At 40.0% G+C, this 25777-nt stretch overlaps 1 protein-coding gene across 5 annotated transcripts in view; it reads left to right on the plus strand.

The window, feature by feature from the left end:
• The window catches only part of CFAP61 (cilia and flagella associated protein 61), a 163662-nt gene that overhangs the window by 131283 nt on the left and 6602 nt on the right, over nt 1-25777 (plus strand). For all 5 annotated transcript variants that reach the window (XM_081950243.1, XM_081950245.1, XM_081950247.1 and 2 more), the window contains one exon: nt 17235-17325. In XM_081950243.1, coding sequence (XP_081806369.1) covers nt 17235-17325 — 91 coding nt within the window. The remainder of the gene's footprint in view (nt 1-17234; nt 17326-25777) is intronic.

Genomic DNA, 25777 nt, shown 5'->3' on the forward strand with positions numbered 1-25777 from the left:
AGCCGAGCCGAGCCTTCCAAAAGAAAGAGGCTGGGGGGGAAGTGTGTGTACTACAGCATGGCTCTTTGCTTGGCTTCCTGCCTCCTCCTGTGGTCTCCTCAGTGCTCCCTTGTGCTCTCCCTCCCCAAGTGTAGTTTGATTGCAGGTGGAGCCATGTTGCCTTTTCAAACTTGTAATCAGTGAAGCTGGGCTAGATTTTTATATAGTTTTATCCAGCTGTGTGTGTGAGAGAGAGAAATGAATGGGGGCCTGGGGAGGAAGTCACTACACTTGGGGAGGGAGAGCACCAGTGAGGTTAAGCAGAGTCATCCACGGTGAGGCAGCAACTAGCTCAGCTTTTTCCTTTTACTTTTTTTTTTCATGATGAGAGTGGTGAGGCTGTGCCTCACCTGCCTTACCTGACTGCACGTCACTGTGGGGATGATATGACAGTCATAAGTCTGAAAAATGGTCATGAGTCACTTTTTCAGTGCCTTTGAAACTTTGAACAGTCACTAAATGAACTGCTATAGGATTACCTGTAATATCAATAGTAAGATTGTTGTAGGTCAGCTTATCAGCATGCTGGAGTGGTCTTTCTTCTGCACTGTGTTCCAAAAGTTCAATTTAGCCTTTCTCTTTCTACTTTCAGGAAATAAGGTGGGTTTTTTTTCTCTTCAGTGATTTGACTTAGATTTTACTCCAGAGTATCCATAGAGGGGTCAGAAAACTCAAAATGGTGACCACAACTATGTAACTGAAGCCTCACCAATTTTTAGCTTTCTCTCCCTCTTACTAGATTACATCTTTTCATATTCAGCCATCTTGAATGTTGAAAATTTAATATATCTATTTACTAATGAGATTTTAGTTCTGTATATAAGAACTCTGCTTGTCCAGTTCATATGAAATATCCTTGGGAAAAATCATAATGCATTCCAAGGTGGCTCTATGTTAAAATGGCAACTAAAATTACTCCCATCATTATTTCTAAGGTGCTTCTAAGACTATTCTTCTATGTATTCAGAGAGTGCATTAAACACCAAAACAATACTGTATGCATAAATATACTGTAAATATGTGTGAGACTTTGTGGCATTGTTTTATGACTCTCCTGTTTAAAATATGTTTTCTTAAACAAATACTTTCAAGAAAAGAAAAGAAATATAAATAGAAGGAAAAATGCCTGAACACTCTTAAATAGGGAAGTAAAGAGAGAGATGTTAGCTCCCTGCCATTGTTTTTGTTTTCATTCCATTTAGGAGTTTATATAAAAAGAAAAATAAGAATATTATTTAATTTTCAGGCCTAACCTTGAGACTGTTACGAGTATTAGGGAATCTTGAGTCTAATAGATATAAGCCAATTCTCAGGATAATCCGTTGTGGGTATAACTGAGAAATATGTTATTATTCGACTAGGATAGAGAATTCATCTGGATAAGAGAAGAGCATTAACAACTGCTTGACTTACTATTACCATATTTTTTGGAGTATAAGAGGCACCGGGGCATAAGACGCACCAAGGTTTTGAAGAGGAAAAAAAAAAAAAGTTTTTGCACTCTGCAAATCTCCCCAAAATGGCCCATTTTCTGTGAAAATGGGCCCGTTTTTTTCCCCCAAACAAAATGAATAGCCTTTAGGGGGCTTGCAGAGTGCTCCTGGGTAGGGGGGGGGGTAAAAGAGAGCAAAAAATCGCCAATTTTTCGCGAAAACAGATCTGTTTTTTTGTCAAAAAAAATTGCTTGCATAGCCTTTAGGAGGCTTATTGAGTACTCCTAAGGGCTGGGGGGGGGGGAAATTGAGCAAAAATCAGCCCGTTTTTCACTCATTTCTGCCTTCCCCAGCCCCCAGGAGCTCACTGAAAGCCTTCTACAGGCTCTGCACGGCCATTTTGGTGAAGGGGCGGGATTTCGGAATGCAAAAAATGCTGTATTCAGTGTATAAAACGCATCCAGATTTGCAGCCTCTTTTTTGAGGGAAAAAGGTATGTTTTATACTCCAAATAATAATTACATGTACTGAGAATAATGTGCAACATAATACTACAAATATTTCAGCTATGTATATTTAGGCCTAAATATACATAGCTGAAATATTTGTAGTATTATGTTGCACATTATTCTCAGTACATGTAATTATTTATGCCTTCTGAATTTCTGAACACTGAAATGTTCATGTTTGAAATCATACCTACTTTCCCCACATGTAACATGGAATGCAATCCTAATCCACCATCCCCTTACTATAACATATTTTTTCAATTGAAATAATCTCCAAGTATGAAATCATTACCTTACTTTAAACATTCTTAAGATTTAGCCTGTTTCAATATTTGTTGAAAAATGATCAGGTAGACATTTTGTACTCTTAAAAATGCTTAAACCTTCATATTCAACATTCATTCGGGTTTTATCTTGTTTGAATATCCTATTTATAAAGATATTTTACGTAAATATATTTACATGAACATTGTAATGTTCAGAATATCCTTGAATATCCTGTTTATAAAGCCATTTAATGTAAATATTTTTATATTAAATGTAACTTCAACCACATCTTTTGGAATACTTTATTTTGTTGTGACATTATAAATACATTACTAAAGATTTTAACCAGTAGATATTCTGAGCTTTTATTGTAAGAATGTAAGCATCATGCTACTTGGAAGCTGATTATCAGTAAAAATTATTTTGATAAAATAATGAAAGAATTTGTTTTTGAGGTTGGAGACTTAATGGTGTATACAACCTTTGCAGTCAGTTCTTTTAAAAATAAGTAATAAGTAAATGTTCTAAACAGATTTTCAAAATGTCAAGGCCACTTTACTTACAGTGCACAAGTCGGTGAAATATAGTCCTGTAGTATTATTGTGTGCACAGATTCAAAAGGGTTATATCTTCATACTCCAGTTTCTCTCGCAAATTTCTTTAAGTCTGTCATCAGTTTTCTTTTATGACAAAAACAAAAAAGGATGTGAGTATGGCTAGATGTGTCTAATGCTACTCAGTAGACTTTGAACTCTAATTAGGACAACGAGATGTTCATTTTGAAGAAATAAGGCAGAATAAAAAGAATACATAAAAGCTATAAGAGCTTTTCTTTTCTGGTCAAATCAAATCCCAACCTTGAATTGTATTATTAAAAGTAGACTTCTATAATAGATCAATATAAATAGCAAAGAAACACTAACAAGCATTAGAGATATCACTCTTGTATTACATTACTGGATTTTTAAATGAACAACTATACTCCTAATGAGCAATAGCTCAGTCTAGAAAGCAGGGGATTAAAAAGCAGCTGTATGGCTTTCTTATGTTGAAAATGGATTACACTTCATTCAATAAAGTTTTGAAAATGACTAACACTTGAGGCACAGTCATGAGCAAAAAGCTGTAGGGCAGAAGTAGTAGATTCAATTTTGATGAAGTTAATTGTTCTTTCCCTCACTGATTAGAGTGACATTTCAATTAGCCATGACTAACTATTCTTAATTATTTAGGTAGGACCTAAGCATGACTAATTGAATTTAGAGCCAAACCATAATTTACCACATAAATTTTCTTTAGAGATTTTCACATACTAACAATTAATTTTGCTGGTTTTTATAATATGTATGCTGGAACTTTAAGGGCTTAACTTTAGCATGATCTATTAAACAAAACAACTATATCAATGTACTGTATAGAGATGGTTCAAAACTTTAACTTCTAATTCTTGCATCTCTGAAAACCAATATAACAGCTCATGTTGTCTTGATGTAGCAATACAATACATACAGAAGTAGCCATGCACATAGAGAGATGGAAGCACTACAGATAGTTCTTAGTTAATGACATCTTCAATCACTATTTGAACTTATGATGGCACCAAATGATTGATACTTTTGACTGACTGGTTCCCAAAGTTTTGGCTATCACGGCATCCCCATTAATATATGATTGGGATGTTCCGCAACTGGCATATACTGTATATCTAACTATCACAGAGTCTGCAGTTCCGTGATCACGATTTGCAACTTTCATTACTTGTTTGTTTCCCATAAACAAAATCAATGGGGAAGCTAGTATGAAGTCAAAAGTCAGTCATGTAAAAGTCCACACTTAATGACCTGTGGTGATTCGCTTTAACCTAGTAACCAGAAACTGATGGAACTGCCTAGAAATTATACAATAAAGGAATTTGGTTTAGATGGTTATTGCCAGAGGGAATGTTGATCTTCTGGGAGGGAAATAGGATAAGAATTAATACAGTGCAGGCGGCTGAAGCCTTCATTAAAAAGCATTTCCCCCTCCTAGAGGACGAACACAGCGAAGGTAGTGAAAAGGATAGCAAGGTACAAGACAAGAAGGAAGGGGGGGGCGCTGTGGCTCCCTCAGGGGACAGGGAGGAAGGAGCAATATCGAAAAGGCTCAGGTCACAAAAATAAAAGTATTTGAAATAATAGTAATTGTTGATATTCTAGAAAGTGACAAAAGAAAAATGATTGAACACATGGTTGACAATATAGTATAAGACTCTGTTTTCTGCTTATCTTTATCTTTTATGTTTTGTTTTTAAATTGTAAAAACTGTGAGATTTGGATGGATTTCTATCACTAGTGTGGGAGCTGCCAAAATTTTCTATGTATCCCCTTACTTTTTCCCATAAATGTTTAAAAAACAATAAAAATTTTAAAAAACTGATGGAACTGCCATTGCTAAACAGCACGGTTATTTGAAATCATGCTTTACAATTGTATCACTTAGCAACCAAAATTCTGATCCAAATTATAGCTGTTAAGGGAGGACTACCTGTATCACTATCCCCTATTTTCATTAATACAAAAGAGAATTCTGCTGTGAAATCTACTAATGTGTGTTCCAGTCCCATTGGACCTTCCTTACTGTTAATGTCAGCATCAAAGAAATATACCAGTATTTTTATCTCTTCAAAAATAAACAAAAAACTAAGGAAATAAACTGCTGAAAATTGTAAACCATCAATAATAATTACAATTTTCATTTTAAAAAGGCTTACTTTAGGGCAGGAGTCACTAACCTTTCAACCGATCTCAGGGACCACTAAATTCATAATTTTAAATCCTGTGGACCACTAGTATGAATTTTTAAAAAAGGTAAATAGCATTTAGTGCAATATAAAAAATGCAAACAATTTTTCTGCTGATCACCAAAATTTTCTCGCAGACCACTAGTAGTTCACGGACCATTGGTTGGTGACTGCTGCTTTAGGGGAACTCACATTTCAAAGCCATGTATTATAGTTTACCTGTTAATGACTGAAAATCAGATGTGTTGTAATTTTTAAAGGTTGAGGCAAGTCCTCCCATAACTCTCAGTTTACAGTATAACTTTAATATTAGAGAGGAGATTACATGATAATATAAGAGGGATAAGCAAAAGAGTAGGTTTGACCTTGTCATTATCAGACTTTTTCCCAACAATCAGCTGTCAACCACGGTGGCTGATCAAATCCCTGTTTTCTGGAATATTTTATATACTGTAAATACTTATCCCAAAAGTTGTCTGCATGTCTGTGGAGATTCTGAACTTATTTAAATTCTTGCCTTCCTCATTTCATTTCTTCTCATCTTTTATTGCAAAATTAGCAGATCGGATTGTTAATTCATCTTCAGTTGGGTTTCCCTAGCTTTGCTTTATTGATACAGTCTGTGATTTTTACTTAGCTTTGGAATTTCATTAACAATATACAATACTGCTTTATTGAATCACAATATTATTTTAGTAATATAAGACTTTGGATTTAATAATAATCTTATTTCTGACTCTTTTATCAAGCATGAATTTAAGTGCATGCACCAACTAATAAAAAATAGAAGGCAATAACTGCTAAAACAACTTATTTTAGAAAAGTGTGCCAGAATCCATAGTTTACATGTTCGTATACTGTAGCTGTCAAAAGATTTATAAAGCTGGTTCTATTGTTGAACTGCTGTTATCATTAGGAATTTTTTTCTGTTTTTGGAAACAAACCTTCTTATAATTTATGACTATTATTGTTTCCTACACTCCTTATCCTCTTTTCTGTCATCTTTTTGATAAATGGAAGCCCAATTTTTCTTCATTCTATATCTGTGACCTTATTTTCTGTTTTACAAGGACATAATTTATCCTACTGCATTTATTTTCAGAATATTAATCTAGTAAAATATTATTTTTAATTTAAACTCTGTACTTCAGGGAATTAGCTGTCTTCACATCTCTGTCAGAAAGTGCAGAGAATGATTATAAACTTTCAAATCATTTTCATTATCAGTATCATAAGCATATTGACAAGTTATTGATATTTTCCTCCTCAATTTTATTGATACTAATATTCTTGTAAGTTTCCCCCAGTATTTGTTCATCATATAGGTTAACTAAACAAAATTAGCCTTGTTCCTCCCTTTTGTCAAGTTAAAGCCAGTTTTGTTATACTATATGTGGACTATGGTTGCCTGTGCTGAATATAAGTTTCCAACAACCAACAGATTTGAAGGCCTTTCTATAATTAATTAAGCAACATATTTCACTTCATCTTCTAGTATCAAATATTCTTTTTTTAAATTTTTCTATTTTTATTTTATTCAAAACAAAGTTAAAATACTAAACTCCCCCCCCCACAATTTTTTTTTAAAAACCACAATCAAGACATTAAAATTGTAACACATATAAACATATTATCCCCAAGTTGAATACAAATTAATACATTATTACAATATTGGTTCCTACCACTTGTGAAAGAGCCCCCCCCCCCCTATTCTCTTTGTTTTTCATGTCCTTAATAGCATAAATAGTATAATCTTCTAAGTGAAAGTGTCCTATTCCAGTCTCTTACAAATCACTGACATCCAAGTTTCAACGCATAGTCATTTCATTTCATCTTTCTATGTCTTGGTCATGCTTCTTGTTGTACATATTCCTACTGTAATTCAGTGATTGAAGGTTTGGATTTTCTTTTCCTGCATCACCAGCAACTAAGTGTCCCAAAAGCTTTAATCTAGCCATTAATAAACACCATTAGTACTTCAAAAGATTCTCAACATTTTCTCAATAGCATGTTGATTACCATCTGACCTGAGAGGCCCATTATCTGACACGGTATCATCAGTCACTTTATAATATAGATGCCTGGTCTGTTTAGCTGGCAGTTGAAATGACTTTTACTCTGTGATTTACTCTACTACACTCTGCTAGGAGTGTATACTTTTGTCATATACTCCTGACATTTTTTGCTCATCTCTACCAAGAACTCCCTGTGACATAGCAAGACTTGCTGGGGAAGTTATATAATTCAAAATTAAAATGAATAAAATTAGTCTTACATTATTTATTCTTAACAAATTCATGTTGTCACTAAATAATTGGTGCATTTTTAAGGTGTTTCACATACTGAATTTTATTATCTGTCCCAATGGACAATAACTTAAATATGATCAGCTGCAGCTGCCAAAAAAAAAACAATGTAGTCCTAGGCTGCAATAACAGAGGGATAGAATTAAGATGATGTGAAGTGTTAATATCACTTTATAATGCCTTGGTAAGACCACACTTGCATCTAGTTTTGGTCGCCATAATATAAAAAAATTGTTGAGACTCTAGAAATAGTGCAGAGAAGAACAACAAAGATGATTAGGGGACTGGAAGCTAAAACATATGAAGAACAGTTGCAAAAAAAGGGTATGCCTAGATTAATGAAAAAAAGGACTAGGGTAATATAATAGCAATGTTCTAGGGCAGTGTTGGCAAACCTTTTGGCACTGAGTGCCGAAATGGGAGTGCGCATGCATGCACACACATGTGCCAGAAACCGGAAGAGCAGCCGCCCAGTGGGCATGTGCCCACTAGGAAGATGATTTTTCATTTCCAGCACATGCATGTGTGCCAGAAACCAGAAGACCAGCTAGCCAGCGCTCATGTGCGTGCCAGAAACTGGAAGATCATCTTCCCAGCATGCGCATGAGCACCAGACGGCTGCTCTTCTAGTTTCTGGCACATGTGTGCATACAAAAACCAACTGGCCGGCACTCACGTGCATGCCGGAAGCCAGAAGATCAGCTTCCCAGTTAGCACATGCACGCATGTGGTTGCTTTTTTGGTTTCCGGTGCTCCCACGCACATGAAGACCAACTGGCCAGTGTGCCAGAACCCAGAAAAGCAACAACTGACCTGCCCGGAGAGTTGGCTCTCTGTGCCACTTCCAGCACACGTGCCATAAGTTTGCCATCACAATTCTAGGGGCTGTCACAATGAAGAGGGGGTCAATGTATTTTACAAAGCATCTGAAGGCAGCACAAGAAGCAATAGATGGGAATTAATCAAGGAGAGAAGCAACCTCTCCTTGATTAAGGATAAATTTCCTGAAAGAGAGAACAATTAACCAGTGGAACGACTTGCTTCCAAAAGTTGTGGGTGCTCCAACACTGGAGGTTTTTAAGAAGAGATTGGACAACCATTTGTCTGAAATGACATGAGATCTCCCGGGGGTTGGACTAGACTCCAGTGAGCCTTTCCAACTCTGTTATATATATGTGTGTGTGTGTGTGTGTGTGTGTGTGTGTGTGTGTGTTGTATTTGTACTGATAAATAAATAAAGGGAGACTAGTATAGATCTATTTCGAGCTAATTAGCTCTCATCAGCTAGCCATACCCTTACTGGGATTTGAACCCGGGCTGTATATATCTTATCTATATATCTTAACACAAATATAAAAAGGCAACATTAAAAATAAAAATATGGTTTTCTGCCTGCATGGTCTTCTGTGATAAGCCGAAGGACAGAAAGAGGGAGTAGTGACCTTCCTCCCATATTTAGGCATACCAGGGGTTGTAACACAAATACATACCTATTTCCCTGGCTCAACTGATAAGGAAGTGAGCCCGTGGCTTAGTGGCTAAAACTCCTGCCTAAGATATATACAGCCCGGGTTAGGGTTAGGGTTAGGGTTAGGGTAATATATATAGGGTTAGGGTAATATATATAGGGTTAGGGTAATAATTATATATATATATATATATATATATATATATATATATATATATATATATATATATATATATATATATATATATATATATATATATATATATGTATGTCTTTGGTTGTTCGGGTTTTCTCCCGCGTAGAATTGGAAGTATCTTCACGACGTTTCGATGAAGTCTCATTCATCATCTTCAGGCTGCTGCTTCCGGCTTGGTGCTTCTGGCTTGGTGCTTCCAGAAGCAATGTGAAATCTCAGCCGGTTCCTCTTTTTAACTGCCAGTGGGGGTTTGTGCTGATTGGGTGGGAGCTTGGCTGCATTCTGATTGGGTGGAGGTGTATTCTGATTGGTAGGGGGCTTGGCTGTGCTCTGATTGGATGGGAGTTTGGCTGTGCTCTGATTGGATGGGGGCGTGTTCTGTTTGGGTGGGGGCCTGGTTGTGCTTGTGTTAGTCTGAGTTGCAGAGGGATTTGAGCTGGTGAGCTGCGTTGCTGTTGTTTGGCTTCGCGTTTGTGGTCGTGCCACATCTCCGTGGTGGGCATCAGTTTGCTTCATGTATGGATTGGAGGGGTTTAAAGTGGCTAATAATGCAGCTGTGGTCTGGCTTCTGGTTTGTGGTCGGGCTTCTGGTTTGTGGTCATTATCGGTGTGGGTTTGGGCTTGCTTTTTGCGTGGATGTGTGATAGTGACATCCTGTGTGGTTTTTGTGAGTGTGAGTCTGGTATCATTCTTAGTGTTAGGGACTCGTTTGTCAGTGAGGGCGGGTTTCCAAATGGCTGGTAGGCGGGAGGTATCATCTCGTTTATTCATGCTGTGTGGTCGTTTTTCTATCTCAATAGCTTCTCTGATTATTCTGTTGTTAAAGTGTTCAATTTTGGCAATAGTTCTGGTCTTTTTAAAGTCTATATCATGTCCTGTGGCTTTGAGGTGTTGGACCAGGGAAGAAGTTGGTTCCTCCTTTCTGACTGAGTTTTTGTGTTCTTCAATGCGTGCCTTTATTCTTCTGTTGGTTTGTCCGATGTATGTGGTGGGGCAGGTGGTGCATGGGATTTCATATACTCCTTGATTTTCTAACTCTATTTTGTCTTTGGGGTTTCTCAGGATGGTGGATATTTTTTGGTTTGTGTAGAATGCTGTCTTGATGTTGTGTTTGTGGAGGATCTTGCTGATTCTGTCTGTGGTGCCTTTTATGTATGGGAGGAGGGCTTTGCCGTTTTCTAAAATCACTGTCTTGGATTTTAGTGGGGTTTTCTTTTTGGATTAGGTTAGTGATATTGTTTCTTTGGAATCCGTTGGATGTTAGTACGTTGGTGAGAGTGTGTAGTTCGGTTTTGAGGTGTTGTTCGTCAGCTAAGCGTTTTGTTCTGGAGATGAGTGTCTTGGCTACAGAGTTGATCTGTGCTGGGTGGTGGTGTGAGATCCGATGGATCCCTAGGACACACCTTCTACCAGAAGAAAACACACACAAACCGCTATTTGCACGCACTCTCACACCACCACCCAGCACAGATCAACTCTGTAGCCAAGACACTCATCTCCAGAACAAAACGCTTAGCTGACGAACAACACCTCAAAACCGAACTACTCCTCGGTGTCGCCCGTTGGCATTGCCTAGTGGACGGCACCAGGAGAAGCCCCTCCCTGTGAGAGTGAATTGGCCGCAGGGATGTGTGTGGGAGGATGCGATCCCGCAGGTAGCTAGGCCCTATGCCATGGAGCGCTTTAAAGATGGTAACTAGAACCTTGAAACGCACCCGAAAGACCACAGGCAGCCAGTGCAGCTCGCGCAGGAGAGGTGTTACGTGGGAGTACCTGGTACTCCCCATGACTACCCGCGCGGCTGCGTTCTGAACTAGCTGCAGTTTTCGGGTGCGTCCCAAGGGAAGCCCCATGTAGAGAGCATTACAGTAGTCCAGGCGAGACGTCACCAGTGCATGAGTGACCATGCGTAGGGCATCCCGGTCCAGAAGGGGGCGCAATTGGCGCACCAGGCGAACCGGGTGGAACGCCCCCCTTGCCACGGCTGCCACATGGTCATCCATTGACAGCCGGGCATCTAGGAGGACGCCCAAATTGCGCGCCCGTTCCACAGGGGGCAATTGTTCGCCCCCTATGGCCAGTGATGGAATCAGCTGGCTGAACCGAGGTGCCGGTAGCCACAGCCACTCGGTCTTGGAGGGGTTGAGTTTGAGTCTGTTGTCCCCCATCCAGACCCCGACGGCTTCCAAACACCAGGACATCACTTCGACAGCCTCGTTGGGGTGGCCTGGGGTTGAGATGTACAACTGAGTATCGTCAGCGTACAGATGGTACTCAACCCCAAAGCCACGGATGATCTCACCCAGCGGCTTCACATATGTGTTGAACAAAAGGGGCGAGAGGACCGACCCTTGCGGCACCCCACAAGAGAGTGGCCTCAGGGTTGACCTCTGCCCCCCAGTCAACACACATTGCATCCGGCCGGAGAGGTAGGAGCCGAACCACCGTAAAACGGTGCCTCCGACTCCTATCCCCTCCAGCCGGCGCAATAGGATACCATGGTCGATGGTATCAAAAGCCGCTGAGAGGTCTAATAGGACCAGGATAGAGGAACAACCCCTATCTCTGGCCCTCCAGAGATCATCAACCAACGCGACCAAGGCTGTCTCTGTGCTGTGCCCGGGTCGGAAGCCGGACTGGCGTGGGTCTAGATATACGGATTCATCAAGGCGACGTGGAAATTGCTGCGCCACCACATTCTCCACAACCTTCGCTAAAAAGGGGAGGTTGGAGACTGGACGATAATTAGCTAGCTCCGTTGGGTCAAGTGAAGGCCTCTTGAGTAGGGGCCTCACCACCGCCTCTTTCAAGGCAGCCGGTAAGGAACCCTCACTCAATGAGGCGTTCACCAGGCCCAGGAGCCAGCCTCGTGTCACCTCCCAGGATGCCAGTACCAACCAGGAGGGACACGGGTCCATTGAACATGTGGTGGGTCGCAGCCGTCCACGCAACCCGTCTAAATCCTCGGGGGCAACAGAGTCAAACTCCTCCCAGAGTGGACTCACAAGACTCACTGTTGATGGCTCGTCCGGCCCACTGGGGGGGGCCCATCCGCTCCGGATCTGAGCGACTTTGTCCTGCAGATATTCCCCAAACTCCTCTGCTCTACCCTGCAAGGGTGCCCCCCGCGTCTCCTGCGACAAGAGAGAGCGGGTCACCCTAAACAGGGCAGCAGGGTGGTTATCCGCAGACGCAATGAGAGCGGCACAATGTCTACATTTGGCCGCTCTCAATGCCACAAGGTAGGTCCGTAAATAGGCTCTTACCTGTGTTCGGTCAGACTCGGAGCGTGAGGACCTCCACCTGCTCTCTAGACGTCTCCTATGGCGCTTCATCACCCTTAGCTCCTCAGTGTACCAGGGAGCCCGGGTGGGTCGCTGCCGTAGGAGAGGTCGCAAAGGTGCAACCCAGTCCAAAGCCCCCGCCGTCGCCCTATTCCAGGCGTCGACTAGGTCCTCCGACTGAGCGCGGGTCAGGGCTACAGGTAGTGGCCCAAGCTCCGTCTGGAACATATCCGGTTCCATCAAGTGCTTGGGGCGGTACCAGCTTGAGCAAACTGGCTCCGCCTCCTCGCGGTGGAGGGTAGCGCCAGGGAAGTCCAGCCGGAGACATGAGTGATCTGACCATGACAGGGGAGTAATATCTAAATCCCCTATTCCCAGATCACTCGTCCACTGCTCAGATACAAAGACAAGGTCCAGTGTGTGGCCACCTTCGTGTGTGGGGCCCTGAATTAATTGGGTCAGGCCCATGGCTGTCATGGAAGCCATGAACTCCCGAGCCACCTCAGACGCTGCTCCCGTCGACGGCAGGTTGAAATCCCCCATAACCACAAGCCTGGGGATCTCAACCGCCGTCTCCGAGACCAGGTCGAGGAGCTCGGGCAGGGCCGCTGACGTATAGCGAGGAGCCAAGTATACAATCAGCAGACCCCACTGCCTCCCTGGGCCCCATTTCATACCTAGTGACTCACACCCGGGTATCTGAGGAACAGTGAACTCTCTCGGCTCTAGACAGTCCCGTATGACCACCGCCACCGGTATCTGAGGAACAGTGAACTCTCTCGGCTCTAGACAGTCCCGTATGACCACCGCCACCCCACCACCCTTACCCAGGGCCCGAGGCTGATGGAATGCACGGAAACCCGGTGGGCAAATTTCCACGAGGGGTAAGCCACCCTCGTGGCCCAACCAGGTCTCCGTTATCCCTGCAAGGTCCAGCTTCCCCTCTGAAATCAACTCATTAATGAGGGGGGCCTTGTTGGTCACGGACCTTGCATTGCAGAGCATCAGCCTCAGACCCTGGCTCTGTAGTTCCTGACCACCTAGGTTGCGGGGGTTGGTACAAACGACCGGGCGTAGCCAGCAGCCACGGTCTCCCAACCGACCTTGCGATCTTTTCTTGTCCTCGCATCCCCCCTCCCCGCGACCGTTGTAATAAAACAACCCTCTGCTGGAATAACTTGTTCCCTCTCCCCCCTCACCCCGCTCACTTCCTTCCTGGACTCACCCGTTCGTCTGGCGCTGGCTTCCCTCCCGGCGTGGTTGTCCCCCCCCTTCCCAGAACCCCCTAAAAACAGTACAAAACATTTTGATAAAAAGCCCCTCAGCTTCCTTTTCTTCCACCTCTCGGGGTTCGCAAACCCGTCATCAAGGCTTGCCCTTGAAAGAGCCAAGGGCCATACCTGTGAGAGGGGCTTCTCGCAGGTGGAGCAGGTCTAACCTCGAGTAAATTGTTGAATGTTAAAAGTCCCAGTAGGGTAAGGGTGCTGATGAAACACAGTTAATAGTTAATAGCCGGCAGGGCTAGAGTCTCAATGGAGGACCATGAGTTTTAATGTCCAGGTGTTAATTTGGTAATGTCCAGATGGTAATGTCCAGATGGTAATTTGGAAGAAGGGGGGGGGAAGGTGGGAGGTATTTAAGTGTCCCAAAAGATGGAGAGAGACAAAGATGGTAAATGAGAGGGAGATGGTTCAGATGGTCCCAGATGGATATATGTTCCTTAATGGGTGGGGGGGGGGCATTCTTGGCCCGGTTGTTTTAGCCTAGGCAGCTGCTCAGACCTGTCCATAGCCCCCAGCCGTTGTTTCAGGTCTCTAGTGGCCTCGAAGGCTCCCAGCCGCCCCCAGCCGTTGTTTCAGGTCTTCATTCACTTCCCAGCCAAAGCGGAGCCGCCAGGAACGGCGAGATAACATGAGGGAGTCCCTGGCTGCGGCTCCTTCTACTCCTCCGTCGCCGCAGCCATCTCCCATAGCTTCTTCTGGCTGCCACTGGCTGCCTCCCAGCCCTGCTCACCTCTCCGGTGCCTCTCTAATGTCTTTAATGCCTCTCCGGCGCTCCGTTGTTCCGTTGTTCCTCCCTGTGCCCCCGGTGCCTTTGGTGTCCCTCCGGTGCCTCCGATGGCTCTCTGGTGGCTCTCCGGTGGTTCTCGCCCCTTCCTTTTTGTTTTTTTGGCTTTTCCGGCTTTTCTCCAGTCTGTCGGCGCCAGCGCCGTCAGCGCAGCCGCACCGTCGCCATTATTTCACGAGCTTCTCCCAGCCGCTTGCCGCTTACAGCCCTCCTTTCCTTCTTACCCTCCGATCTTCACCGACCACCCTGGCAGGCCAAAACAAGCCCAGAACAAGCCAGGGTGGTCGGGCTATCAACTCTCAGCCCCTCTGATGCCATAGGGGCAGCTGCAATCCCCTACCCGGTCGGGAGCTCCGTAGTTCTCTTAGGAGCTCAGGAGGCGACCGCCATTGCTTGCCTCCAGAAGTTGTGAATGCCCCAACACTGGAAGTCTTTAAGAAGATGTTGGATAGCCATTTGTCTGAAACGGTATAGGATTTCCTGCCTAGGAAGGGGGTTGGACTAGAAGACCTCCAAGGTCCCTTCCAATTCTGCTATTGTATTGTATTATTGTATTGTATTGTATTGTATTGACTGATGCGAAGAGTGAGTTAAGCAGCTCTGCTTTCTCTCTGCTGCCTTTTACTTCCTTGTCATCTTCTCTCTTTAGTGGACCGACTGTTTCCTTGATTTTTTTCTTGTTATTTATATGTTGAAATATTTTTTTTTTTTGCTCTCTTTGACTTTTGTTGCAAGTCTTTGTTCATTCCGAGCCTTTGCTTTTCTGACTTCGTCTTTACATATTCTGGCTATCTGCTGATATTCTGCCTTAGTTATGTGTCCCTCTTTCCATTTTTTGTACTTGTTCTTTTTGTCCTTTAGTTTATCTGCGAGGTCTTTGTGGGTCATGCTAATCTCTTCTTGGATTTCTTGTTTTTCTTTTTCAGTATTGAACTGGACTAGGCTTTTATGATCATATTTTTTAGAGCTTCATAAGCTTCTTGAGTTGTTTTCCACCTTTAGGGTTTTCATCCAAGCAATCTTTCCCAAGTGCTCTGAATTTGTTAAAACTCCTTTAAAATCTAAGACTCTGGTATCATAGTGTTGTATTGTTTGTGTTTGAATTATGCTGAATTCCAGTATGACATGGTCACTCTACCAACCAAGGTTCCTGCAGTTTCAACTTCCTCTATCACTTCTTCTCTATTCATGAGAATTAAGTCCAGTATGGCTGTCCCTCTAGTTCCCTCCTCTACCTTTTGGACCAAGTCTGAAGTGAAATCAGAAGGAAGGAAGGAATGGACAAATCCACAAGAGTGCATCTAATGATCAAACTATGATTTAATAAATGTTTCTATATTTGAAAAATTACAAACATATTTTGTATAGAGAATTGACACCTGACCGGACAGCAAGACAGAAAAAAACATACCATTGTAGACTGAATGCAGAATTTAAAAAATAATGAAGATAATCAAATGAATTTGAGAAACAAGTAAAAGAAAAAAGATTAAAATTAAAATCAAGCTAACAGTATCAATAATAACAATAATGGTAACAATGACAACCATGCACGGAACAAATATGTGTTTTCTAGCATTAATGAAATAATTTGATTATTTCATCATATATAAAAAGTAGGGGACCTAGATGAACAAACTAATCACAAAATTGGGGGAAAAAACTATTTCTTTTTTTAGTCTCCAAAACTCATCAGTTTGAAGCAACAACATGGAATCTTTCCTAGCATGAGGACTGAAAATTAGAACTAATTAGCTAATTAAGTACAAGAATGGGCTACATGGCAGGATGAAGCGAGCAAACCTAACCCTCACAGACATAAATTACATATCATTGAACCATGAAGAAAATCTAACCACTATCAAGTCCCTGCTAGGATTTATAACTTTAGCTGCAGCATTTTTGCTTTTCATTATGTAAGTTATTTAAAACAATTGCCAGTTCTATAAAACAATCAGTGACTTATTTGCCATGATGTTATTAAGTTTTCAGCGGCAACTATTTCATCCTGAGTAACTCAGTTGTCTATTCTTTATATTTGTATCATTTAGGTGTATAATGGAACTTCACTGTTGTAGAAGGGCTTCCCAAGAATCAATTTTTAAATTATCTTTTATTTTAAAAATGTATTCAGTTTTAGCCTTTGCCTTATCATAAAATGTGGGGTCATTTACATAAATATCTATCTGTACGTTATTGTTTTCCATATATATATATATATATATATATATATATATATATATATATATATATATATATATATATATATATATATATATATATATATATATATATATATATATATATATATACATACATACATACATACATACATACATACATACATATATATATATATTTGAGAATAGACGTACTGAGGATTTTTTGTTTGACGAATTAATTTGGCTGCAATGCACTAGTGCAAGGAACATATTGCAACATGATTATGGCCTGTTTTCTGGCTTTATTAATCCAGAAACCTAAGTGATAAACAACACTTGTGTCATTGTCTACACAAATGTAATTTGTTTATGCAGAAGTTCAGTTAATCCTACCATCTGCTTTTCTCAAATGAGAACAGATAATGGAGAGACAGCTCCTCACAGGTCTTCAGGCTTTTAAATTCTGATAAAATCAGGATTCTTCACTGGCTCTTGCCACAGCTCTGAATTAAGCCACTTTAAATGTAATTACTGAAGCTGGCTGTACATCAGGAACATCCATTAAAAGAATTGATTGACCATGCTGTTATGGCAGGCATTTTATGAACAAACTATCATGATGGGTCCAGAACTGTAATTTATAAAAGCAAAAAAGCAGGTAAACACTTTATTAGCCGTTAATAAGAAGCACACTGGGTAACTGAATTTTGTCTTTTTTAACCAGCCACTTTAAGGAACCTTGGGCCTTGGCCATCTATCACGATCGTTTTAGTGATCTGAAGAAGGAACTACGTCAGATCTTAGTATCTACCCAGGTAAAAAAATCCTCCCCATATGCATTTAATATAAGCATTTATTATTGCTGATTATTTGTTTTAACAAACTGGAAGTTTGTTGTTTCTTCTTTAGTCTTAAACTATAAAGATTCAGAATATTGTCAGAGCTTGATTGGTCTAATAGTTAAGGCACCAGGCTAACAAGCTGAGCAACCTTGGGCCAGTCACTCTGTTCCAGCCCAATTCACCTCACCAGGTTGTTGTGGGGAAAATAGGAGGAAAACTGTGTTTTATACACAGTTCATATCAATTTCAGTGCCCTGTTGTTTCTGTTACTTTATGTGCATTGCATCATTTTGAATGGATTAATTGCTTTCATTTTCTTAGAGTAATTACTTAAGAACACAAGAGACCTACAGGATCAGTTCAACAGTTTATTAATGCAAAGTCCTGTTTCCATAGCTGGCACCTAGAAAGCCAATAGCCAAGCTGTGAAGGTAATTGTTAATAGAGCTGTGTAAAGCATTCAAATGAGGTACTTCTCCTTGCATGGGAGCAAGAAGGAAACAGGAAATACCTCTTATTAACTCATAAAGTAGTGTCTCATAACCTAGTGTGATTGCTTGGAAAGCTGCTCCCACATGCCTCTACCTGAATGCAGTGGTGGGATTCAGCCAGTTCACACCACTTTGGGAGAACCGGTTGTTAACTTCCTGAGCAGTTCGATTAACTGGCTGTTGGAAGAAATCATTAGGGCAGAGAACTGGTTGTTAAATTATTTGAATCCCACCACTGCCTGTATGTCCATCCATAGTTATACCTGCTTTTCAGCGACTACTCAGTATATTTGATATACACTCCCCAGAGTCACTTATTCAGATATACAGCTATAGAAATAAAATAAAATAAAAATGGTTTTTGCATTCACTGAATTTTACCAGATGTAGTTATTTTGCTTGCGGATGTTTCATTACTACTAGGCAACATTGTCAGTGCTTGTAAGTGTGGGGTTTGCTCCCTGTTTATGTACAGTAGCTTGCCCTACCAGTGTTGGTGGGGATGCCATTTTCTCCTTAGTGTTTCCTTGATTATTGATTACCCCTCCCCTAGATCCCTGCAGGCCTTTTCTCCCCCATGCCAAGTCCCCTCAGGCCTTTTCATCCTCATTTGGTTCCCACAGGATTTGGGCCTCCATCCCACCCTCATTACCCATAGTGCTCTTACCTTTTGAAGATCTCTGGAGCTCCAGAGCTTTCCGCAGCACTGCATACAGTGGTTTAGGCAAACAGAATGGAATGGCCCATCCTAGAAGTGACCACCATTTCAGCGTGACCACAAGTAATTGTGGGCACACTAAAAATGGTGGCCACTTCCAGGAGTCAGCCACGTGACCTGGGAAAAGTGGCCTGCCCTCCTTTCCCGATATGAGGTTTTGTGATCTTCAAAAGATAAGTGTGCAATGGGTGATGGGAGGTGGGGAGCAGGCCCAGTGGGGGTGAGAGAGATGGGAGGGCGAATGACCACTGGGGCAGTGCAGAAGCTGTACTTCAAAACAGTATCATAAGTAGTTTTTTGTGGGGGTCTAGTTGTTAAGAAAAGATAACCTGTGCTTGTTTATACAAAGTCTACATCTAAAGACAATATGCTTATAAGTGGCAAGTGCAATCAGATCTTCAATCTATTGAATAAATGGAACCATGCATTTATTTTCCCAACACTGCTGTATCAGTCTTATAGTCATGAAAGGAAATGGAGAATCCATTTACATCCGAGTCTCAAATACCATGTATTAGGTACAGGTAGTTCTAGACTTACAATGGTTCATTTAATGACCATTTGAAGTTACAGTGGTGCTGAAAAACGTTACTTATGACCAGTGGTGAAATTCAAATTTTTTTACTACTGGTTCTGTGGGTGTAGCTTGGTGGGCATGGTGTGGCTTGGGCATGGCTTGGTGGGCGTGGCATGGGAAGGATACTGCAAAATCCCCATTCCCACCCCACTCTGGGGCCAGCCAAAGGTGGCATTTGCTGGTTCTCCAAACTACTCAAAATTTCTGCTGTCGGTTCTCCAGAACCTGTCAGAACCTGCTGGATTTCACCCCTGCCTATGACCATTTTTCACACTTATGATTGTTGCAGCATCGCCAAGGTCCCATGATCAAAATTTGTATGCTTGGCAACTGACTCATATTTATAACGGTTGTAGTGTCCTGGAGTCATGTGATCACCTTTTGCAACTTTCTGACAAGTAAGGTCAATGGGGAAGCGACATTCACTTAACAATTATGTTACGAAGTTAACAATTGCAGCGATTCACTTAACAACTATGGCAAGAAAAGTAATAAAATGGGCCAAAATTCACTTAAACATCTTTTTTAACAACAGAAATTTTGGGCTCAAATGTGCTTGTAAGTCGAGGACTACCTGTATATAGTTCAAAAGAATATTATCTGAATGTTCTGAAAATGTCCAAAAAGTTTCAAATATTGTTTTTTGTTGTGTAAATAATAATTTGAGACCCATTGACATTTGCTATAAAAGTTAAACATCCATTGTCTAGGCCAGTGGTTCTCAACCTTCCCAATGCCGCGACCCTTTAATACAGTTCCTCATGTTGTGGTGACCCCCAACCATAAAATTGGTGTCTCGGTTCCTAAGACCATCGAAAATATGTGTTTTCCAATGGTCTTAGGCGACCCCTGTGAAAGGGTCATTCGACCCCCAAAGGAGTCCTGACCCACAGGTTGAGAACCATTGTCCTAGAGTCTAGGCAATATAGGAACCACTAATACTTTATTTCACTCATACTAAATTTCTGCATCTCAAATTAATTTCTTGATAACAAATATATATAAAAACTGATAGGTATTTTAGTTTTAAAGGATCTAACAGTTGTTCTAGATCCCAAGTGTTTCAGAAGCTAAAATGCTACTAGTCCAAACAATTTAGTTAGCAAATATTATAATTGTAAATATTGCTATTGGGTTATATCTGATAAATCAGGAGTGTTAAACTGGTGGCCCATGGACTGGATGTGTCATGTGCAGGCCACGCTCCCCTGGCTCCACAAAGGCAAAAAAAGTTGTGATACGTTGCAATATGTCACAGGATGCAACTGAGTTTGGAATCTGTGTGATAGATGATATTTGTCTCTTAGCACAGAGTATTTTGTGGTGGCACAGTGGTTAGAATGCAATACTGCAGGCTGATTCTGCTGACTGTCGGCTGCCAGCAGTTTGGAAGTTTGAGCGTCCTTCTGAGGTTGGAAAAATGAGGACCCAGATTGTTGGGGGCAATATGCTGACTCTGTAAACCGCTTAGAGGGGGCTGTAAAAGCACCGTGAAGCAGTATACAAGTCTAAGTGCTATTGCTACTGCTATCTTCATAAGTCATCTTCAACATCTATCAGTTGGTCTAAAGACAATGTCACAGTTTCTATTCAATTTTTCTAAACTGCCATCTTTTTCCTATTTTTGAAGTTGGGTTTTTCCATAAAGTCAAATTGGCATGAGAAAAAGGGTCAAATATTTTTATTACACATTCATAGTTTTTTAATTGACATAATCGTTTCCAGAGATGATAGATTTTTAGTATATTTAGATGCTAATACTGTCCATACAACAAAAGTTGTTATATATGTATGTTCCAAAGTCCCAATTGTAAAATTAATACTGATTGACTTCTAATATTTAATATTTGACAATAGGTAAGCATGATAATATAACTCCAGATTTGGAAAATTAAACCCTCCCTCATTAACTGGTAACTGCATTTCCTATTAAGTTACTCTCTGAATTGAAAAACCGATACAAATTTTCTTAACAGGAAATATACTTTTTGAAAATGTTTTCCAAATATATAAACTGGAATTCCTTTTGGAATATAATTAATCTGAGAATAATATTCATTTTGACATCATTCACTTTTCCCCAGAAAGGGTTAGGCTAAGGCTTAATTACCTCTGTTGATCAATTTCTGAAGAAACCTCTGTATATATTTTATTTATTTAACATGTAATTAATATCGCATGTTAGTAACAGAGATATTCTTTAGTATACACAAACCAAGATAATTAACGGAGATGGTAAAAATGCAGAATTAATATTGCTTAAATGGATGGGTAATTTAACATTGGCATCAATTCTGATTTGGACCAATAGTAGAGTAATCTGTTATTTTGCTAAAGGCATTTATCTTTTGCATCAACATTGGGATAGTAGAATAAAGTTTAGAAAATGGGTGTTCTAAATTAAGAGAATTTTTTTTAAAAATGCAGTTCAGTGTTTACCTTCTTTAATTAATCATGATTTTTTAATCATGATAACAATCTTTAAAGCGCTCCATGGCTTAGGACCTAGTTACTTGCGGGATCGTATTCTGCCCCATACATCCCTGCGACCAATCCGCTCGCACAGAGAGGGCCTCCTCCAGGTGCCGTCCACCAGACAGTGTCGAGGGGCGGCGCCTAGGAGTAGAGCCTTCTCTGTGGCGGGCCCAGCCCTGTGGAATGACCTCCCCCCGGATATTAGGAATACCTCTGACCTCCGCTCCTTTCGTGTAAAGCTCAAGACCCACCTTTTTCAAGTTGCTGGCCTGGCTCAACTTTGATCCAACTATATCGCTCCTGACGGGTTTTTTATTTGGGGTATTTTAATTGCATTCAATTTATTTAGGGGTTTTTAAACATTGTGTTTTTACTTGTTTTTATCTATCAGTTCACCTCCTCCTTGTATATGTCGTATATATGTCTTGGTATATGTTTTGTTATATGTATGTCGATATATTTATTTCCTATGTTTTGTTGTACGCCGCCCCGAGTCCTTCGGGAGAGGGTGCGGCTAAGAAATAAATATTTATTATTATTATTATTATTATTATTATTATTATTATTATTATTATTATTATTATTATTATTATTATTTTAAAAAGAGGAGGCAATAGAAAATCATAGATACAGATGAAAATAACTGATATCTGGATCACTCTCCATGAAAGTTCTAATTTCAAAATAGTTTCTGAATCTGAAAGCTCCTGGTAGCCTTCATGACTAATAACTCTGAATAAATCCATCTTTATTGCAGTCCTAGTTCAAAGTAAACAAATATAATCTAAAATATACTTAGTACAGCATCTCTGTCATACTTTTAAACCAAGATTTAGATCTTGGTTGCCTAGGTCCTAGGAGGTGAGCTCTTTACTCTATCTTCCAGCAGGGGGCTCTACAGACTTCAAGTCAAAAATGTAAACTTTGCTAAATTAGTGGTCCCTCATTCATTACAATAGTTTAAATGAAATTTGTTGTATCTGGTATGAATGGAACAAATGCATAACTTTTATTCAATCTATTAATTCATTTGATCCTCATTGCAATGTATCGCTTTTGAATCAGTATGGTGAAATTTGTCAAGATGTATGCAGATGTGAGGAAACTATAAATCCAGGGTCAATAGACGGTGACCACCATCTGGCCTGTTCATTATCACCTAAAATGAGTCCAATAAGTGAAACTCATTCATTGAAATAGTGATGCAATCAATTGTGTTGGTATCCAATTCCCAAAAAGTGTTGTATAACTATTACAATTAACTTACAAATAACAATTAAATTAGGCCCAGTATTCTTCAATATCTTCATAAATTATTTAGATGAGGGAATAGACGGGGAACTCATCAAATTTGCAGAAGACACTAAGCTGGCAGGAATAGCCAACACCCCAGAAGACAAGTTCAGGATCCAAAAAGATCTTGACAGACTATCCAACAAAATGAAATTCAGTGGTGAGAAGAAGAAAAAACCAAGGTTTTACACCTAGGTAGGAAAAAACAAAGGTACAAGTACAGACTAGGTGAAACCTGTCTCAAAAACAATAAGTGTGAGTGGGAGCTTGGAGTCCTAGTGGACAATCACTTGAATATGAGACCACAGTGTGCAGCAGCTGCCAAAAAAATTAATACAATCCTTGGTTGTATAAACAGAGGCGTAGAATCAAAATCATGTGAACCACATACAGCTTTATAAATGCTTAGTAAGACCACACCAGGAATACTGCCTCCAGTTTTGATCAAAACATTACATAAAAGATGTTGAGACTTTGTAAAAAGTGCAAAGAGCAACTACAATGATTAAAGGCCTGGAGACAAAAACATATGAAGAACGGTTTCAGGAATTGGGTATGGCTGGTCTAGAAAAAAGGACTAGGGATAACATGATAGAGTATTCCAGTATTTGAGGGGCTACCACAAAAAAGAGGGGGTCAAATTATTCTCCAAAGCACCAGAAGGTAAGACAAGAAACAGTGGATAGAAACTAATCAAGGACAGAACCAACTTGGAATTAAGGAGAAACTTCCTAATAATGACAACAATTAACCAGTGGAACAGCTTGTCTTCAGAAGTTGCAGGTAGTTCATCTCTGGAGGTTTTTAAGAAACAAATGGATATCACCATATAGGGTCTCCCCCTTGAGCAGGGGGTAGGATCAGAAGACCTCCAAGGTCCCTTCCAGCTCTATTCTGATTGAATGTCTAACACACACACACACTTCACACGCACATAGACTATATTTCTCTAACTTTTACTATATACTATCCAGAGGTGGGTTGCTAATTTTTTTACTACCGGTTCAGGTATGCTCCCGTGCGCGCACACACACATAATGCTTCTTCGCATGTGCAGAACCGTCCAGGCGGGTGAGTGGAGCCTCCTGCCGCTGCTACTACTGGTTCGGTCGATCTGGGCTGAACCGGCAGCAACCCACCTCTGATACTATTCAACCCACCAGGAGGCTGATAACAACACTGGGACTGCTCTTTACTTTTATTTATCCATCCATCAATTGACATAACAATTCTGGCCTTGCATCATCTATTGTTTGCTGTTACTTTTCCTCTCTTTGCATGTTTGAGATAAACACACATACAGACATTGATAGATTTAGTCTGCATGTATTGGCAAGATAACTGTTTAAAACATGTTTTAAAAATGTAAAAATCAAATTAGAAATAAGCTTTATGAAATATTACAAGCTTTTGCCTTTATTCTTTCCTTCCTTTTTTCTTGTCTCTTTTTTTTAAGTTTAGTGGTGCTCAGTCATAGCTATATAAGAGAAAACTTGGATGTCTCAGTGGTTTTAAATGGGAAGCTCACATTTCCTAACTTGAAAGATTACCAAAGTATATAAATGATAATTTTTAAAATGGCCCTAGAATTTCTTTCTCCAGACAGTCCAGGTAGTCCTCAAGTTACAACGGTTTGTTTAGTGACTATTCAAATTTACAATGGCACTCAAAAAAATGACATGACCATTTTTCAGACTTACAACCGTTGCAGCCTTCTCATGGCCATATGATTGCAATTCAGATGCTTGGCAACTGACTCATATTTATGATGGTTGCAGTGTCCCAAGGTCACATCATCCCCTTTTGCAATCTTCCGACAAGAAAAGTCAATGGGGATGCCAGATTCACGTAACAATTGTGTGACTAACTTAGCACCAGTAGTCATTCACTTAAAACTGTGGCCCGAAATATTGTTAAATGGGACAAAATTCCTTCACAAATGTTTCACTTAGCAACAGAAATGTTGGACTCGGTTGTGATTGTAAGTTGAGGACTACCTGTATGGAGGTCACTTATTGGGACTGTTCATTTGTTAGCTAAAAATACTGAGAATTTGGTATCAACCTTGCAGAACCCTAAGTAACCTTTTCCAGTTCTTTACCCTTCTCTAATGTTACTTTTGACTGAAGAAAGAAATCCTCTTTTCCTCAACTGTAGTTTTACTATTGCCATCCAAAGGTGTCAAAGGTTTATGTTTGAATTAAATCGAAGATAGTTGTGAATTGCTTCTTTGCCTATGTCTTGCAAATTTCAGATTAAATGCAATAAGTACCCGAGGTCTGATTTTATAATGCTTCTCTACAAATGTATGATACTGTATTTTAACTGCCAAATATATATATATATATATATATATATATATATATATATATATATATATATATATATATATATATATATATATATATATATATATATATATATATATATATATATATATATATATATTAAAAATACATCAATTTCCTTTGAATTTCCATACATGTATTTTTATGTACCTTATCTTTACAGCATTCAAAATAATAGATTTTTTTTCTATATCACAACATTTTTCAAATCCTTATAAACTAATTTATTCTATGATATTCTATTTATTCTATCATAAATAATACAATTACATTGATAATACAATTACATAACTATCTTTTTATTTTTATTTTTGAAAATAATAGAGTAGATGTGAGTCATGAGTACTGCTTTTAGTTAAGAGGAACTATTAGAGTATAATTGGACCAAAACATATTTTAAAATATTCAGATTTAATCAGTACTGTCTAAATATATAATTCAACTATGAAAAGAGATTTCATTATTTGGCTTTACATATAGTAGTCCAAATAATCATTGGAAACCCAAAAATCCTCATCAAGTT

The sequence above is a fragment of the Natrix helvetica genome, assembly GCF_964273705.1.
Source record: "Natrix helvetica genome assembly, chromosome: 4".
Classification (NCBI taxonomy): domain Eukaryota; kingdom Metazoa; phylum Chordata; class Lepidosauria; order Squamata; family Natricidae; genus Natrix; species Natrix helvetica.